The 17,353-nt window shown below is 46.1% G+C and overlaps 1 protein-coding gene across 1 annotated transcript; it reads left to right on the top strand.

Moving 5' to 3' along the window:
* The first annotated feature begins 130 nt into the window (after nt 1–130).
* cdk13 (cyclin-dependent kinase 13) lies at nt 131–17,301 on the top strand. Its single transcript, XM_036521152.1, has 14 exons — nt 131–2,351; nt 5,062–5,610; nt 6,722–6,889; nt 7,312–7,451; nt 8,977–9,147; nt 9,690–9,879; nt 10,309–10,365; nt 11,628–11,729; nt 13,403–13,480; nt 13,813–13,929; nt 14,081–14,212; nt 14,753–14,949; nt 15,346–15,837; nt 16,050–17,301. Exons 1-14 carry the CDS (start codon nt 1,207–1,209, stop codon nt 16,823–16,825), a joined length of 4,314 nt encoding a protein of 1,437 aa, XP_036377045.1. The 5' UTR covers nt 131–1,206; the 3' UTR covers nt 16,826–17,301.
* Nucleotides 17,302–17,353: the final 52 nt, after the last annotated feature.

Below are 17,353 nucleotides of genomic sequence, written 5' to 3'. Positions count from 1 at the left end.
TCTACAGCTCGCCGTGCTAAACACATGACGCGAGGTAGTATGCACTTGCTTGAGGGGATAGGGCGTAAGGAAGCGATTTGCCAAGCAACCCGGATGTTCCCCATTTAGACAATGTAGAAGGGAAGCGGCCATGTCGCGGTACTCATTCGATCGAGTGTGTCTGCTGAATTTAATCCTCCGACAACTTTGTGGCCAGAATTGTGGTCGCTGATACAGATAATTTGGCGGACTACCGGTAGCCGAAATAAAAAGGGATTCGGGCCTCAAACACTGGTTTCTTTTTCAGTTATCTTTAAAAATACTGCTGGATAACTGTTTTCTTTCCTTCTTGGGGGAGGAACTTGTTAACCGGTGTCAGGGGTTTCCTTTGCTAGTGACGTATGAGAAGAATCGCAGGCAGTGCCATTTGTAACCAACCAGCGGCTCAATTTGTAACGTTAGCATGGTGCTAGATATGTTTTTCATTTTCAGTTAGCTACAAAAGGAACTCAGAATAATGTAGCGAGTTACGTAGCGTTGTGCAACTAATAAAATAATTTTGACAATACGCTTGCTACACTAAACCGAGTCGAGTATGGATATTTAAAAGCTACGTACGTTTTAGTGAATCTGCCGAAGTAAAGTTACAGTGAACTCCGGCGAGAAAGCTAGTCAGCTAGCTACTTCCTTATTACTAGAATGGGATGGCAGGAATCAAGAACTTTATGAACTAGGAGAGAGGATAGTTCCTTTTCCCCTGGTGCTGGAAAGAAAATAATATTTTTGTAAAAAGGACTTCGAGACTAGCTTGCTAGCTAGCTGGTATAATAGAATGCATTTTAAAGACCGTTGATTTACAAGTACCTTCGGCTAGCTAGCTAGCTAATCTTTTTTGAAATACCCGCACCATGACTGTAAGGTAGTCATCCAGCAAGCCGATGACATTTTAAAACTTCCATTTCATCATGTATTTTCAATGAAAGTTGGACGGTTGGATTCCATTTAGCTGGCTTGCTATTAGTCTACTGTGAATATGATGGATCATCAGTCGGTATAGTCTAATGTTACAGGTCTGCTAAGTCGCTAGCTAGCTAGCTAGCTCCCGGAGTTAAACGTTAGTTTCAATGTAGTTTTGCGTTGTTTGCCTTGGAGTACAAACGCTATTCAAACCATATACCTAGCTAGCTAATTGATTAAAAATAAACTGTACATCCGACTGATGAATAAATGCCGAACCCAGAGGTGGTTCAAGAGGGTCGGGGAAGGAGCCCTTCTGAGCAGAGAAATGCAAGACCGGAGAGAAGTAAGCCTGGCAGCAGTGCATCCACTCAGGGTGAGAAATACCAGGAAAGGAGACGATCGTCGTCGTCGTCGTCGTCCTCGCGGCGTAAGAAACACAAGCACCCCAGGGAAAGACAACAGCAGAATATACCAGAGGAACTCAACTGTGAACGGAGGAGCGTATTCGAAAGAGATGGTGAACTTAGGACTTTAGTGGAGTACGACGACGTGAGCTCCCAGTCCGAGCGCTTCTCTGGGAGCCCTTCTCCAAAACCCGACCCGCACGCCCAAAGACTTCTGCTGCAACACCTGAGCGAAACGGGGTTCCTGGACGGCAGCGGCCCTGGATCACCGGGGAGGAGGTCGAGAAAAGAGCGTCACTCTTCCCACCCCAGGAGAGATGGAAAAAGCAGACGATCTGCCGAGAGGAACAAACATGAAAAGGAGCACAAAAGAAAGGACCATCACAGCCGGGAGAGAGACCCTTCTTCCAAGTCACAGAGTGGCAGCAGTGGTCAGAAACACAGCAGGGAAGGCACGCGGAGCAGCGACAGCAACGGCAAGAAGACAACTCTACCTGTGATGTCGCAAGATAAAAAGGATTATAAGCAGCACAAAAGCAGAGCAAGGTTGGAAAAAGAACCACCATCGGCATATAGGGATACCCCAAAAGCTTACAGAGATGACCGTGATGATCTCAGGGCCTACAGAAGAAGTCCTGGACTCAAGGAAGAAAGTCCATATGGGGCTTCTTACTCGCAGGGCTATGGGTATCAGTCCCCTGGCACTGGTTACAACCAGTCCGTATCCCGAAGAAGCCCTAGTTACGGGAACAAGAGACGCTCACCGAGCCCAGCTTACTACGGCCGAGATGTGGAGTTTTACGGCGCATATAGTAGCTCGAAGTCGCCTGGCTCGTACTCGAGTAACAAAAGACAGAGGTCTCCCACGAGTCCATACAGACGCAGGTCCCCAAGTTACGGCCGACACAGCCCTTACGAGCAAGGAGAAATTACTTCCAGTCCCTACGCTACTCGAAGGCGTTCTAGAAGTCCGTACAGAAAGTCTTTCAGCCGGAGTCCAGAACTAAGGTAAAATAGCTACTCGGCTCGATCGCTGTCGCAGGTCAAGTTGCTTTACAGTAAGCTAGCTAGCTAGCTAGCCAAGTTAGCTGTCATAGCTACACGTTGTGCACGAGTTTTAAGCTCTCTGGTTAGCCGCGGTTAGCTATCTCATGCATCTTACTGCTTGTTAAATGCAGGGTAGGTTTGTCAAAAGTTTGGATGAATACATGACAAGTGTCGACATTAAATGTAGTTCAACCTAAGCTGGAAGAGGCTGGTTGATGCCTAGGCCTTGTAGTTTAGCTCAGATGTGCTGCTAGCGAAGAACCACAAGGCCACGCTAGCTGGCAGTCTGGTTTGAATGAATTGCCGGCAGTTTGTAGTTAGCCAAGTGCTAGTTAGCTACAGGGGTATGCTTCCAACTACAGGACATGTGGGGTCACAAGGGGTGCTTTTAAAAACAGATCGACAACGTAAACACAAGAAAAAAAAAATCAATGCAATAATCTTGTCATCTGAAATTTTTGGTAGCTAATGTTAGCTGGACTGTAAAGGGGGCGAGCAGAATGTGCAGCATTAGTTTGCTGCGCGAACTCCTGTGAGCTGCCCTTGCCTTTGGCAGTGAAAGATGGGGCGTAGCGCGAACGCACGGACACACTAACATCTGCCATTGGAGTGGGTCGCATATGGTTGTGGTGGATTTTTTTTTTTTTTTTGCAGGGCGATGGTTATTGTGTGACACGTTTTGCTGTTGAGGGTGTCTGGCTGAAGCGAGAGTTATTTTGGCTTTGTGCAACCTAGTTATTTTCACCTGAACTTGTCATAATCTAAGGGGAAAACAGTGGCCCCAAAACACAGCCCCACTGAAACTAGATATGTGAAGTGTATTTTAAAAATCAAGCTGAAATGAAATGCTGCTTTGTTGAGGAAACGTGTGTTACTATTACTGTTTTTTGCGTTCTTGGAAATTAAATTGGGCGGACAAAAAATTTATGATCGGGTAAGCAGTAATGAAAGGCATTGGGTGGACAAAATCATAACATAATATTTACCTCAGCATTCTTTACTATTACACACTATTACTCACCTATTACACATTATGTGGAATTTAAAATGTATGATTGTTGTCTAGACAGATTTTTGTTGTTGGTTGGTTGGGGGGAGGTGTTTGCTAGTTAACTGTCCAGCCATTCTCTTGACCAATTACTGTAAAGACGTGAATTTTAGTTCTTCTGTGATTTTGTCTTTAAATTGATTTCCAACAGAAAGTGAGTTTGACACTTAACCATTTGCTGTGTCCTCACTGATTTAGGGCAGGTGTTTGGTTTCAGTTTTCAATACTTCACCATTGTGATACATTGAGTTATGCTGTCATGTTTTTAATTTCCTTGAGACAAAATGCTAAATAAGTCTGTTTATGGGACCTGTAACCTGGACGCTAAAAAATATAGGAGATGTTATTGAGTCTTGTTCCCAAAACTGCAAAGTAATGTTCGATCCAGGTTTGTGGGCAGCAGAATACCATAGCAAGGATGTGGGCAAAAGTCACTTAGGCCCAATTTTGCTTTATAGCTTATGCTTGTAGAACTGATCATTAATGTCAAATATGGTGCTTTCAATTAATAGCTCTACAGTGCCACTATTGTCATTATTGTGTATCACTTTATCTCTTGAATCTGGTCATTGGAAATACTTGAAAATATTGTCCTGGAAAGTGGTCAGACTTCACATTGTCCTTGAAAAGAAAATGATCCAAATCCTCAAAAAATTATTCTCTCCCTTCTCTTAAAGCAAGGAAACCAAGTCCATCTTTCTTGATAATTCGCTACCTTGATGTCGTTGTCATCACCAGGTGGTGCACGTCAGCAGTGTCAGGCACTGTGCCAGCTGTCTATTGAGTCTAGCAATGTCGGTGTGCTAATATCGGTATCAAATTGGCTAGCTTGATGCCTTGTACAGTGTGCCCACAAAGTCATAGAAGGTGTCCTGTCGCTACCAACAGCACCCATAAGCATGTGTCCACACACATACTAAATATTTTGAGTAGTTTATGTATCGTGAGGATAGCTTGGTGCACTCCTTTTGCCCCACTAGTTTTTCTTCATTTTATGGTTGTCTGTCCTGTTGGTTGCAAAAGTTAACTTGATAGTAACAATTAAGTAATTGGTTACAATTAAAGGAAGTGACTACTTATAGCAGGGCGTAAGCTTGCTACAATATAGCACATTTCAATGTTATTTACAAAAATCACCTCCTTGGCTTGCCAGCAAGTTGACTAGCTGGTTGTATACAGTAATAAAAACAAAAAGGCTTCAGATGCCAAGAGTGATTGGATGAAGTAACAGAGAATGTTTTGCCTCGTGATTATGCTAGGGTTGCTAAAACAAATATGACTGCCTGATGGTGGCCCCAGAACTGGAAGCTTAATTAATTTAGCAAACTATCACAAACTATTAAATGAGCTGGGAATGCTATCTTGTCATACCATGTTGTTGTCACTACAGTTTGTTGATGTGCTTGTTAGCCTAGATTTGATCAAAGGATGATATGTCAGAATCTTGATCTTTGCTGTGATTCCTTGTGAGTTTTTCTGTTCTGTCCTTCTGTTCCTGTTCATTTTGCATTGAAAGTGTAGCTGTCCTGTCACCGGTCTGTTTTGGTGGTTTGTGCTGTATATGTGGCGCGGAGCGCAGTGTAGCGTAACACCTCCTCTCCCCTCCCCCCCCCCGTTCCACAGACGGGGAAAGTCCCGCAGCCGCAGCCCGTACCCGTCCTCCCGCCATTCCCGCTCGCGCAGCCGGCCCTCCAGCCTGTCCCCCAGCACCCTCACGCTCAAGAGCAGCCTGGCGGCCGAGCTCAGCAAGCAGAAGAGGGCCAAGGCGGCCGAGGCCGCAGCGCGGGCCAAGAGCTCCAGCAACGCCTCCACGCCCACGAAGGGCTCGTCCACCAGCAGCGGCGCGGCGCAGCCCGGTTCCAGCCCCAACCCCGGCGCCAAGAAGGCGCGGCCCCCTTCCCCGCCCCCCGAGAAGGGGCCCAAGACCCCCGCGTCCAGCCGGCCCCAGTCCCCTTCCGATTCGTCCTCCAAGAAGACGGCTCCGCCCCCCCAGCCCAGTAAAGACGGCAGGGGGAAGGATGAAATTATCGTTCAGCAGCCCCGGGACAAGAAGAAGCCCCCTGCACCTGCTCAGGGCAAGGACAAGGAGCGCTCCATTGAGCCGACTGTCTCGACTCTGGGCTCTTTGCCCTTGCCCCCCACCCTCCTGGATCACCTGGATGGGGCAGAGAGGTGAGTTGGCCAGAGCCCAGGGCATTCGCGGAAACATCGAAAGAGAATCTAAAACAGAATGGAATAAGACAGACAGATCTTTTCAGTTTGAAGATGTGGTAACCTGTGTACCACCTTACATAAAATGATCTTAACACCTGTGCATTTACTGTGTCGATGTAGGTACAACTTAACTTCTGTGTACAAACACCCAGCACTTACCATTCTTAAACATGCATGTGGCTTGTGCAAAGGAACCATAATGTGTTCTTACACAATAGTTACTATGCAGGCATAGTGTAAATGTACAGGAATTTGGGCTACTTACTGTACGGTGGGACTCTAACTTCTCAGCACGGCAAGTGTACATAATCTGATACTAATTTATGGAATTCTGTGACTTCACCTGGTTTCTTCAGCATTTGAGTCTCTTCAGTTACTGCAAAAGAATAGTCAGGCGGAGTAGCACATTGTGCCACCAATTTTTTGTATGATGAGCTGGTTAAGATCATTATTGGCATAAATGATTGTTTCTTTTTCCCTTGTCGGCTTTCTGAATTAGTACAGCGTGGAATTACTCATCTTGAAAGTGGAGGTATTTCAGTGTAAAAGTCTCAATTGGTGAAGCACCAGAGCTGAAACTGAAAGAACGAGCTTCCTCTTGAGAGAAAGTGCCTCTGGAATGAATCTTGGAATCATTACAGAACATTATATGTTTAATTCCCTTTTTAGTTAACTGTATCTTTGTGTGATTTGGAGAATTATTTTGTTCTCCTTACTGCTTTTCATCACTACATAGATATTGCATAATTCATTGTTTATTTTTTAACCTTCCTGGATGCAGCATGCAGACTATTTTTCACGTCCTTATCATTTTCTTTCTGTTAAAGTGAAAAAAAAAAATTGGTGCCAGTGTTTCATCTGTTTGTTTCAGATGACTTTCTTCTATCATATAGTTAGCAAAACTCAAAAGGCATTTGGTGAAAGTAAAAAAAAATTTGCATAAAGGAAAACTGAAAACGCTACTTGACCACCACTTAGCATAACGGACAGTCCCTTCGCTTTGTCCCTCAGGTCATTAAAACTGGGTGTGTCCTCTCTTTCTCCCCCCTCCCTCTCTGTGGGGGTGCAGCTTAAAGGACTGCTTGCCGTCCCACTCTGGGAAGAAGAAGCCAGACCGCAAGTCTCGCCACCTCCTCACCGACCTGCCCCTGCCCCCAGAGCTGCCAGGAGGGGATCTCGGCTCACCCCAGAGCCCTCCCAACAATAAGAAGGCAACCGCTGCCCGCCGCAGGCCCAAGTACGCCCTAAGCTGCCCTTCAGTGTTTCACTTTCTCTCTCTCTCTCTCTCTCTCTCTCTCTCTCTCTCTCTCTCTCTCTCTCCCTCTCTCCCTCCCCCTCTCCCTCTCTCCCTCTCTCCCCCTCTCCCCCTCTCCCTCTCTCCCTCTCTCTCTCTCGCTCTCCCTCTCTCCCTCTCTCCCTCTCTCCCTCTCTCCCTCTCTCCCTCTCCCTCCCTCTCCCTCCCTCTCTCTCTCTCTCCCTCTCTCCCTCTCTCTCTCTCTCTCTCTCTCTCTCTCTCTCTCCCTCCCTCCCTCCCTCTCTCCCTCTCTCCCTCTCTCTCTCTCTCTCTCTCTCTCTGTATGTCAGTCACACTCTCTGCGTACTGTTGTTCTGTCCTGCAGTCTTTTCCAACCGTTTAGATCCTCTCCTTTTCACGCTCAGGATATGCGGCCCTCGGTTCGGAGAAATCAAAGAGACCGAGATCGACTGGGGGAAGCGCTGTGTGGATAAGTTCGAGATCATTGGGATCACAGGCGAGGGCACCTATGGACAAGTGTACAAGGCTAAGGACAAAGACACTGGTGAGGACCTCTACCACCTACTGTATGGCTAGATGGAGGGCGCACATGCATTTTAAAGAAAATGAAAACTTTTTGTTCCACTGTACAAAACAGTAAATGTAACACTCGTATTATTCATTTTGGTAATTATTGTCATATATTTGTGTGTGCTTATGTTTTAAACGATGAGTGCCTCACAGACTGTGTCTTGTATGGGTGTGTTCATCTCCATCACAGCTTCATTTAGCGTGTTAAGATGCATATTGGCATTACTTTTGGTTACAGATACCACAGACACCTGCTGGACCAGGTGTAATGAACATGCATGAACAGGCGTGTCATGGAACTGAATTTAAATGTATTTTGTTTTCAAAATGTGTTTATTTACATTTTTTCCATTTATTATCGTTTGTGGTTATCAATACCCCATCTCATCTCATGTATATATTATTGTAATATAACACTTCTGATGTTCAAAGATACATAATTATTCTCAAAGACGGGAGCACACCTCCAGTTTTCTGAGGCCATGTGAAATGCTTCCGGGGGAAAAAACGCCTGTTACGCCCCAGCCTAGGGGACACTGGGCATAACAGAAAGGGATTCCCACTTTCCCCACTCCCAAGGATGACCCGTGCCCCAAAGAATACAGTTAGGCACAAGTGATTTATTTACACAAGTGCGGCAGTGTGAGCGTCGGGGTGAGCATGGCCAAAACAACAAACAAAACAATCTAACATGGATACTACTAACTAACCTGACCTGTATGTGAACAAAAAGAAAAGAAAATACAAGTGACTTACCTAACGTCCTAGTGCAAAAACAGGAGAAAAGAGTGCGAAAAAGAAAAGGCTTCTCACCCCTACAACTACCCGAACCGGACTCCTGGCTATTTACAATATTCACAATACAACAACATACAACAATATTCTATGTTGATATCACAGCAACAGCACTATGCTTCTTCCATGTGGTAGATAGAAACACATGGCTACAAAGATAAAGAGTGAAAACATATGCTATGCGTTTTTCAAAGCTTATAGGTAAGTTAATGAACATATAGATACAAGTGCAATTTTCCTGCCCCGGAAGCATTTCACTGAACTTAGGAGGTGTGCTCCCGCTTCAGGTATAACTAAAGGGAAAACAATACAGGAAGAAACCTAACGCCACATACCTGGGATAGCTGTTATTGCGCTAAAAATAGCTATTCGATATATCGCGACGGCTATATCGCCCAGCCCTAGTGTATAGTAGCTGGCACAATGTATAAATATGATTTTTACATTTATTCAGCAGATGTGTGCAATGTTGCAATTTTCAGCCTAATATTAGATAGGCCTGAAAATCCACCTCTGTTTTAGTAAATTTCTGAGTCTGTGTTGCGCTCTTTGCACTGGCTAATGTACCACCACCTGGCCCATGTAAAATCCAGGGGGGAAAAAGCAGGTTTGTGTACAGGTTTGATTTAGACAGGAGTATGTATGCTTTAGGTGAAACTGGAATCCACTTAATACCTGCTTGATTTTTATGTCCTGTTCTACAGCTGAAATGGTGGCCCTCAAAAAAGTCAGGCTGGACAATGAGAAGGAAGGCTTCCCCATCACAGCCATTCGTGAGATCAAGATCCTGAGGCAGCTCAACCACAAGAGCATCATCAATATGAAGGAGATTGTCACTGACAAGGAGGATGCCCTTGACTTCAGGAATGATAAGGGTAACACTCATTCTAGTTCGGTAACACATATATACATGTATTCACAGAGAGAGATGATTACGCCTGGGAAGTGTTTTTTGCATCTCCCTTAACTCTAATAATTATGAGCATAGTAACAAGGCAGTTGGTACCAGTAAGGCACAAGGTCAGTCGAGAAGGAAGGAGAGACAGAAGGGGCAATGTGCTGTGGATTTTATTCATGTTTTCTCACATTAATACCAGTGTACCACTAGTGTGTTGTATTTTAAGTGTTTACACATAATCATGGCCTCAATATTTTTTCTTCCTATATAATGCTAGGTTTCTGTCTGGTGCAGTGCACTGAACCAAATAAATTTCTAGAACAGTATAGGCACAAATATCCTTGTATTTGTATCATACCATACATAGACAAGAGGTTAGTATAGTGAGACACTAGTATAGTGAGACCTCCTCAGTGTTGCAGTGGCTCTGTCTTAGTTGATAGCCAAACTGACAACCACTGCGATTATGATTATAATGGTGTGGTGGCTCTCGCTCATCTTCATGGCATTTTCCCTCAGGTGCATTCTACTTAGTGTTTGAGTACATGGACCATGACTTAATGGGACTGTTGGAGTCTGGCCTTGTTCACTTCAATGAAAGCCACATAAAGTCCTTCATGCGGCAACTGATGGAGGGCCTGGACTACTGCCACAAGAAGAACTTCCTGCACAGGGATATCAAGTGCTCCAACATTCTACTCAATAACAAGTATGTATTCATGCTGGGGAGAAGGGTGTGGGTATGACTTTGAATATATGGGACATCAACACAGTGGTGACATTGATTAATAAAACTAGACTACCAGCTTTCAAAAGGTGTGACTTGTGTGGGCTGTGACAAAAATCCCAAATGTGTTGGCTTCACTTAGAGATAAATTCGACATCACTTCAGGGCTTGACCGATATGCAAACTTTTTTGGACTGGTAATACTTCTGTTAAATGCGTCTGAAAATGTAAAATATTTAGTTTGTTACAGAGTATTGGTAATGTTGTAAAATGTATTTTAAAAAATTATCAATGTCTATGATTGTAATCGAGCATTTTCTGCAGCCAAGACTTTACCGGGAAACACAAAGGTGCTCTGAAACTGCTACTAAAGTTGACCATAGTCATGTTTTTTTTTTTTAATGTCACTAGGGGGCAGATTAAGCTTGCAGATTTTGGCTTGGCTCGGCTCTACAGCTCTGAGGAGAGGTATGTGCTAGGTCTCCTTGTGTGTTGTCATCTTGTGTCTCTTTATATTAGTGACACCCAAAAATAGTCTTCATTGAGCTGTTCATCATAAGGATGTTTCTGTCCTGCTATTTTGATAAAGTGCGTTAGAGAACAGACAACCCTTCAGCTATATATTAGGCGGTTTCACAGAGATTTAATAACATACGGCTGTCCTTGTGAATATGACTGGCCTATTAAACTGGAGCCCTGCTCAGTGACTGTGCAGTCTGATGGTGAAGTGAATGTCAGTCACTTGTTTTATCAGGTGGGTTCCTTTGTGAACTGGTGATTACCAGTCGATCATGAGTACTGTTTAGGATGGGCACATAAGCTAAATATAAACTGTGAATACCACTGTCCGAAATTGAATCCACAACTAGCCAGCCTAGACATTAGAAACCCTTAGAACAAGCCCCCCCCCCCCACCACCACCACCACCACCACCACCATGTAAAAGAAATTTAAGCTCTGTCCATGTTGATTGTTTTGTTTCTGTTTATATCAAAGGTAACAGCAATATCAATAATTACACATAGGTTTCCCTAAAAGTATTTTAGTGTAGTGGTTCATATTTAAAACACCTGTCAGTTTGATAGACATGTTTTGATTTTTGCCAAACATTTTTTAGTGGTTGTAACATTTCCGGGAAGATGTTAAATCGCTCGTATGAAGCGATCCAGGTGTCTGCTGAGGCTGTACAGTCGTATGCAGTGTCAGATGTAAATGGATGACCGAGGCTCAGAGCCAGCCTGCTTTTCAGCCAGCGGTAGAGAAAAAGGAAGTGAATTTGTTTGGATTAGGGCAGAGTAGTTTGTGATGACACCATAAATCGTCCCCTGCCTGCTCTTCCAATCCACGCTGTAGGCCTCAGCTGGCCCCAGCAGTTACATGTTAAGCACTCAAGGATTTTAACTCTGTCTCTGTAGGTGCCTTTGTACGTGCATCTGGCCTGGACAGTTGTTTTGTATTATAAAGGGAGAAACACACTTTTGTGTGAAACCTTTGTAGTTGCAAAAGCAGCTGTTAATTTTGCCAGAAAGCCGAGTGGGACATGGTGGGGTTATGAAGGACAGGGCGCATTCAGGGGTTTATAAATACTGCTGCATTGCCTTAAGGAACTTCAGTTTATCTTTTGAGGCATTTGTTCCTGTGCCCCCCCCCCCTGTTTATAGGTAGTGATTAGTCATTATTGATTATTGCAGCCCGGCAGACTGATTTATTGATTATTATGTGTCCTGCAGCCGTCCCTACACTAATAAGGTGATTACTCTATGGTACCGGCCGCCAGAGCTACTGTTGGGGGAGGAGAGGTACACACCTGCCATAGATGTTTGGAGCTGTGGGTGAGTGTCCCTTTCTTGGACCTTTCTTCATTTCTGTCTTCCTCTTTTGAAAGTGCCCATATGGAAATATTCAGTTGTTTACCTTCGCTCATGAATTAACACAAAGTTGCCCAATGGGCGGAATGGTTATCAAGCTTTTTAAAGGATTAACAATATTAGAATTGGAAAGACTAGTCATTTTGGTTCAGTTATTGGCAGTTGTTGTGTTGCTTGGGTGAAAAAAAAAATCCTTACTGTGGCTGTCCTTGACTAGAATTGGATGGTGAATTCAATGAATACATGTGGCTGGAAGACAGAGCACATGGGTGTCCCCAATGGGTCTGATAAATACCTGCAACGTCCAGCTAAACACCTGTCCTTGGTTTAATTCCCTAACTAATTACTAACTAATTAATTCTAATCCCTTCTCACCCAGTCAACACCTTAACTAAGCTCATTCTGTGGGAAACATTGGTACACTATCAGTCAGAAAAAAGCCTGAGTACTGGGGCAAAAATAAGCCTTTGCATGCATATCTCCAGTCGCTTTTTAACATTGCACAACACTAACATTAGCATGGTCTACCAGGCAATGAAGGTTTAGGAAGCAGGTAGTCCTAGCTCTATGAATATGGAGTGTTGCCAAAAACTATAAAAGTGTTAAATTAGGCATATCTTATTAGATTCCTGAAAGGCTTCTCAGCTGTTGATTAATAAAGTTATTTAAGATTTAATAAAGATTTTATAAAGATCTGGGTAAGTAGTTAAGACTCATTAACTGAAAAATGAGGTCTCCATGATTACTGTATAACCACTTTACTGTATTGAAAAAGGTGCACTTAAATTTATGGCATTGAATGTGATTGAAATTTTACAAGAGCAGCAACAATACCTTTTACTGTAGAGGAACAACTGAAAGCTGTTGTTTTTCCAGGCCAAAACACCACAGCACCAAAGGAAAAATTGTGCATCGCAAAATGTGTCAATGTCCCTAAAAATGCAAAGATATCCAGTAATTAAGCTACAAGTATTAGCAGCGTAATTTACGAAACATATTCTATTCATATCCAATTCCAGTCCCAAACGGCACAAAAAGTCTTTGCAAATGCCACATGCAACACAGCAACAATAAAAACACAACAATATGTTGTTAGCAAACGTACACCGACACACAGGTCTGCAAAAAGTAATGAGTTGGATCTCGCTGGTAATAAAAGCAGCCTTCGCAGGGAGAGAGTCAAGTATCCAGACGAATTGTTGAATTTACACCAGTCTGTTCCTGAATTGTGGGGTATCAAATTACAAGCACTAAAAAAAAACCAATGTTGAGAGAAACATTTGTGTCCTACAGCAGGCCGCCGAGAAACATTGTTGCTATGGACTCTCCCGGTAGAACAGCCAGAGGGAAACTTATTTCACTTAGTAGCTTCAGAGAACTCTTAAAGGGGTAACACTGTGATGCGACAAGTGATTCGCCGAAGATACGAAAATGTGATATAATACCCGTCTGAGCAAAGAGCGTGTCAGAGGTCAGGAGCAAGAAACATTAAATGGGGAGAAGGAAATGAGGCAAACGTATTTCAGCCATGTAAAGGTTTATTATTATGGTCCTTTCCTAATAACTAAACAGGTCTAGCATATGTACCTATATTTTTATGTCACGACTTCCTCATCGGTTTGATCTTTCCAACACAGGTGCATTCTGGGAGAACTGTTCACAAAGAAGCCTATCTTTCAGGCCAACCAGGAGCTTGCCCAGTTAGAGCTCATTAGGTAAGCTGTGACATCTCAGGCTGTCCATTATTTACATTACATTACATTATTGCCATATAGCAGATACTTTTATCCAGAGCGACCTACACAGTGAATCTAATGAAGTGGCAATATATCCTGTGGTTCATACGGCGCAGTGTGCTGTATATTGTGCACATTGTGCTAATTTTAAAATCTTAGACTGCAATAGACAGAAGTGAAAAATGTGACTGAAAACCTGAATAACACATTCCTGACTACCCAGTGTGTATATCAGTCTGTCAGGCTAACTGGTGTAGGTAGAGATACGTTTCTGTATTCCTGACCTGTGTTTCTTCCAACCCTTTCCCTAGCCGAATCTGTGGCAGCCCCTGTCCTGCTGTGTGGCCCGATGTCATCAAGCTGCCATACTTCAATACCATGAAGCCAAAGAAACAGTATCGCCGGCGATTGCGGGAAGAGTTTGCATTGTACGTGGGTTTGCACTCGACTTCCACGCTCAGTGCCGCAGCGGCGTACTCATCGCAGATAGTCATCGTTCATATGTGAAATGCAGGCAGGGCTGAACGTTTTCGTCCTGTGGGTCAGTCTAAAGCCTCATTCGATCTCTCCCCCTGTCAGTATCCCACCCATGGCCCTGGACCTGTTTGACCACATGCTGGCACTGGACCCCGGCAAGCGCTGCACAGCCGAGCAGGCACTCAACAGCGACTTCCTGAAGGACGTCGACCCTGCCAAGATGCCAACACCAGAGTACGTTTCAGTCTGGGCCTCTTCTGCGTGTATTAATGAGGTTCACCACAAATGATCTCTCCGCTGTTTCCAAGAACACTGTTGCTTGTCAGGTTAAAAGGTCAAACATTACTGTAATATTGTAAGCAGAGTGCACTATATGTCGATATCCCACATAAAACCTTCATTTATCTCTATTGCATTAATTGGATGTTTACATAATACTGTTTGCATTTCACACTCCTAATTCCTATATTGTAGTTTTCACAAAGGTGAGTGTGCATCCACCTCCAAGAATTGTCTCATATAGAATGTATTCCTGTCTAGATAGGGCATTGTGATTCTTATTTGTTCTTTATTTTAAAATAAAAGCGTCTGCCAAATAAGCAAATGTAAATGTATTTTGGTCATGTCCTCTCCCCTACTGATGTCTGGCAACTTATGTATTTAGGCCGTTGTGCTAAGCCCCTTGAGTCTTGAGTGTGAACTAAAGCATGAACTAAAGCCCCTCAAATGGAGGAGTGCTCACCTTTGCCCCTGTCCCTCCTCCTCTGTCCCCAGCCTCCCGCTGTGGCAGGACTGTCACGAGCTGTGGAGCAAGAAGCGGCGGCGGCAGAAGCAGGTGCCAGAGGAGACAGCCGCGCCCAAGGCCCCCCGCAAAGATGCGGGGCTGGATGACAGCCGGAACAGTACCCCCCAGGGCCTCTCTGCCCCTGGCCAGCACAAGCTCTCGGGCAGCGCAGCCTCCACTCTACTTGGTCAGTGCATCCCACCGGTGCAACGCACTCTCCCGCACTCTCCCGCACTCTCCCGCACTCTCCCGCACTCTCCCGCACTCTCACTGTCTCACTCTCACTCTGGATATGACCATGCTGTGTCAGTCATACCTCACAGCTCATCGCTTGCATGCTGCTCTCTCCTGCACTCTCCACGTCAGATAGCAACCTGCATCCTTCACCTGTTTTAGTTAAACCCTGAAACAAGGCTCCAAATTGGCATTTACTCAAAGCACTTAACTCTTTGTTACAGCCTTTTTTTTTCCTCCATCTGTTAAGGCACAGCTTACCATAAGCTAAAAATTGGCTAAAAATTGAAATACTTCCTTCAGTCCAGATGTCAGTGGTGTTGATCCTTCCTTCCTTGCTTCCCTGTAGACTCGAAGGCGTCCGGCTCGCAGCTGACTCAAGAGCAGCTGGCCGTACTGCTCAACCTGCTCCAGTCTAAGAGCTCCGTCACCATGGCGCAGTTCGCCCAGGTCATGAACATCAAGGTGAACCCAGAGACGCTGCAGCAGCTCACCAAGGTCTCCCTGCCCGCCAGCATCCTGGCAGAGGCGGAGAAGCCCCCCGAGCCCCCTCCACCACTGGAGTTGCACAGGCCTCCCCAGCCCCCGCAGGCAGGGGGGGCGCCCCGCACCCCTCCCCTCCCCGCGCCCAATAAGCCGGAGGGGGAGGCGGCCTCCGCGGCTACGCACAGCACCTTCACCGTGCTCCTGGCTCAGCTGCTCAAGCTCCAGCAGACGCAGAGGAAGGAGGCGGCCGGATCCGGGGAGGGGGGAGAGGGAGCCGGCCCCCCTCCGGGGACGGGAGGGCCGGAGGCGGCCCTCGAGCTGCAGCAGCCCCCGGAACCCAGCCCTGTCTCGCCAGGTGAATGTAGAACCCCCTTAAGCTGTGTCCGTTTGCCACGTCGTCTGTGCTCGGTGGTTCTCTTTGTCTTGCTTGGTTTACGGAAACTTGGTTGCACATGTCAGTATCTTTATGATGATTCATAGGTTGAAATTTTAAGTGGAGCTCCCTTTCCTCCAATTTACTGCATGTAAGCTATATGGCTCTGACTTCCTGTCCTGTCCCTCCTGCAGTGTCTGAGAGCAGTGGAGTTTCTGCACCCCGGCAGCCACCCAGTGCACCAGAGCCGCCACTCATCCTCCCCCCAGACCAGAGACCCCCGGAGCCCCCGGAGCCGCCACCCCCCTGTGAGGACCTGGATTACCGGCAGGCCCCTGATGCCAACAGCGGGGCGGAGGCGAAAAGCAACAATGGGGTCGGTGGCGAGGGAGGAGGGGCGCCCGAACCTGAATACCCACCTCCCCCGCCCCCTCCTCAACCCGAGGGGCCCAGCTATAGCAGTGACTACAGCAGAGACGGTGGCTTCGCTCCTTTGCCCCCTCCTTTGCCCCCTACAGGTTACCCTGGCGAGGGCTTTGGGGCGAGCTACCTGGGCGGGATGCTCGGAGGTGGGCTGCCGCCCCACTCGCTGAGGGAGATGTTCAGCGGCGCCGCCCCACCCCCCTCCTCGTCCTCGGCGCGGCCGCACACCCCCGGGTACCAGGAGCCCTTCTCACACGGCAGGGCCATGGGGGGCGGGGGCGGGGGCCTGGTGTTCAGTGGCGACAAGGACCATCGCTTCGAGTACAATCACAGCTCCCTCCCCGTAGAGGGACTGCCCCCCCACCCCGCCAGCGTCCACGTCTACAACCACGGCTTGAACCGACAAGACAGCGCCCCCCCACCCCTGCCTCCCCCTCCCGGCCAAGGCTGGGGCTCCCCCTCCCAGCCTAGTGTGCCCCCCTTCCCCCCCGGCTTTATGCCACATATGAACGCTGCGGCTCTCAGGGGCCGAGGACTTCCCTTCTGAGTGGCACGTGGCGCATTGAGTGGCGGAAACTAAGAACGGAAGACTTGAGACAGTACAAGTTCAGCCCTCTCGCAGTACAAGTTCAACCCTCTCAGGTCCTGACTGTGGGGGAAAACACAGACTTGATTTGTAATACTTATAGAAACGTTGACTGAAGCATTTTTTTCCCTGTATGGGAACGATATATAACAAACATGGGAAGAGGGGGGTTATTCAGGGGGCCTTTCTTGCGCTTACCATTTCATATTGTTTTTAATCTATTCTACTGCTGTCTTTTAAATTAAAATCTGACCTTTTCTGAGCGTACATTTACTACGCCAGGTAATTGTTATCTGTACTTTAGCTTCCTCCTTAAATGCCTAAGGGCGGATTAGTATTAACTGGTTTTGCACTACTGAACAAAGTAGTCAAAATCTGTTAAGTGATTAAATATGAGCTACCTGTGCACAGATTGAAATTTGAATGTGATATAGATTTGGACCAACCACATTTTAATACCAGGAGAGATTGGTTGACTGGATTCCTCTA

Source organism: Megalops cyprinoides, chromosome 2, assembly GCF_013368585.1.
Source record: "Megalops cyprinoides isolate fMegCyp1 chromosome 2, fMegCyp1.pri, whole genome shotgun sequence".
NCBI lineage: Eukaryota > Metazoa > Chordata > Actinopteri > Elopiformes > Megalopidae > Megalops > Megalops cyprinoides.
This window is presented reverse-complemented; position numbering and strand designations above follow the sequence as displayed.

Bases quoted from the DNA above. Each gene is read 5' to 3' on its own strand.
- cdk13 (XM_036521152.1), top strand. From the start codon at position 1,207: ATGCCGAACCCAGAGGTGGTTCAAGAGGGTCGGGGAAGGAGCCCTTCT. The intron at 9,880-10,308 runs GTATGTATTCAT...TAATGTCACTAG, and splicing joins AACATTCTACTCAATAACAA to GGGGCAGATTAAGCTTGCAG. The intron at 10,366-11,627 runs GTATGTGCTAGG...TGTGTCCTGCAG, and splicing joins CTCTACAGCTCTGAGGAGAG to CCGTCCCTACACTAATAAGG.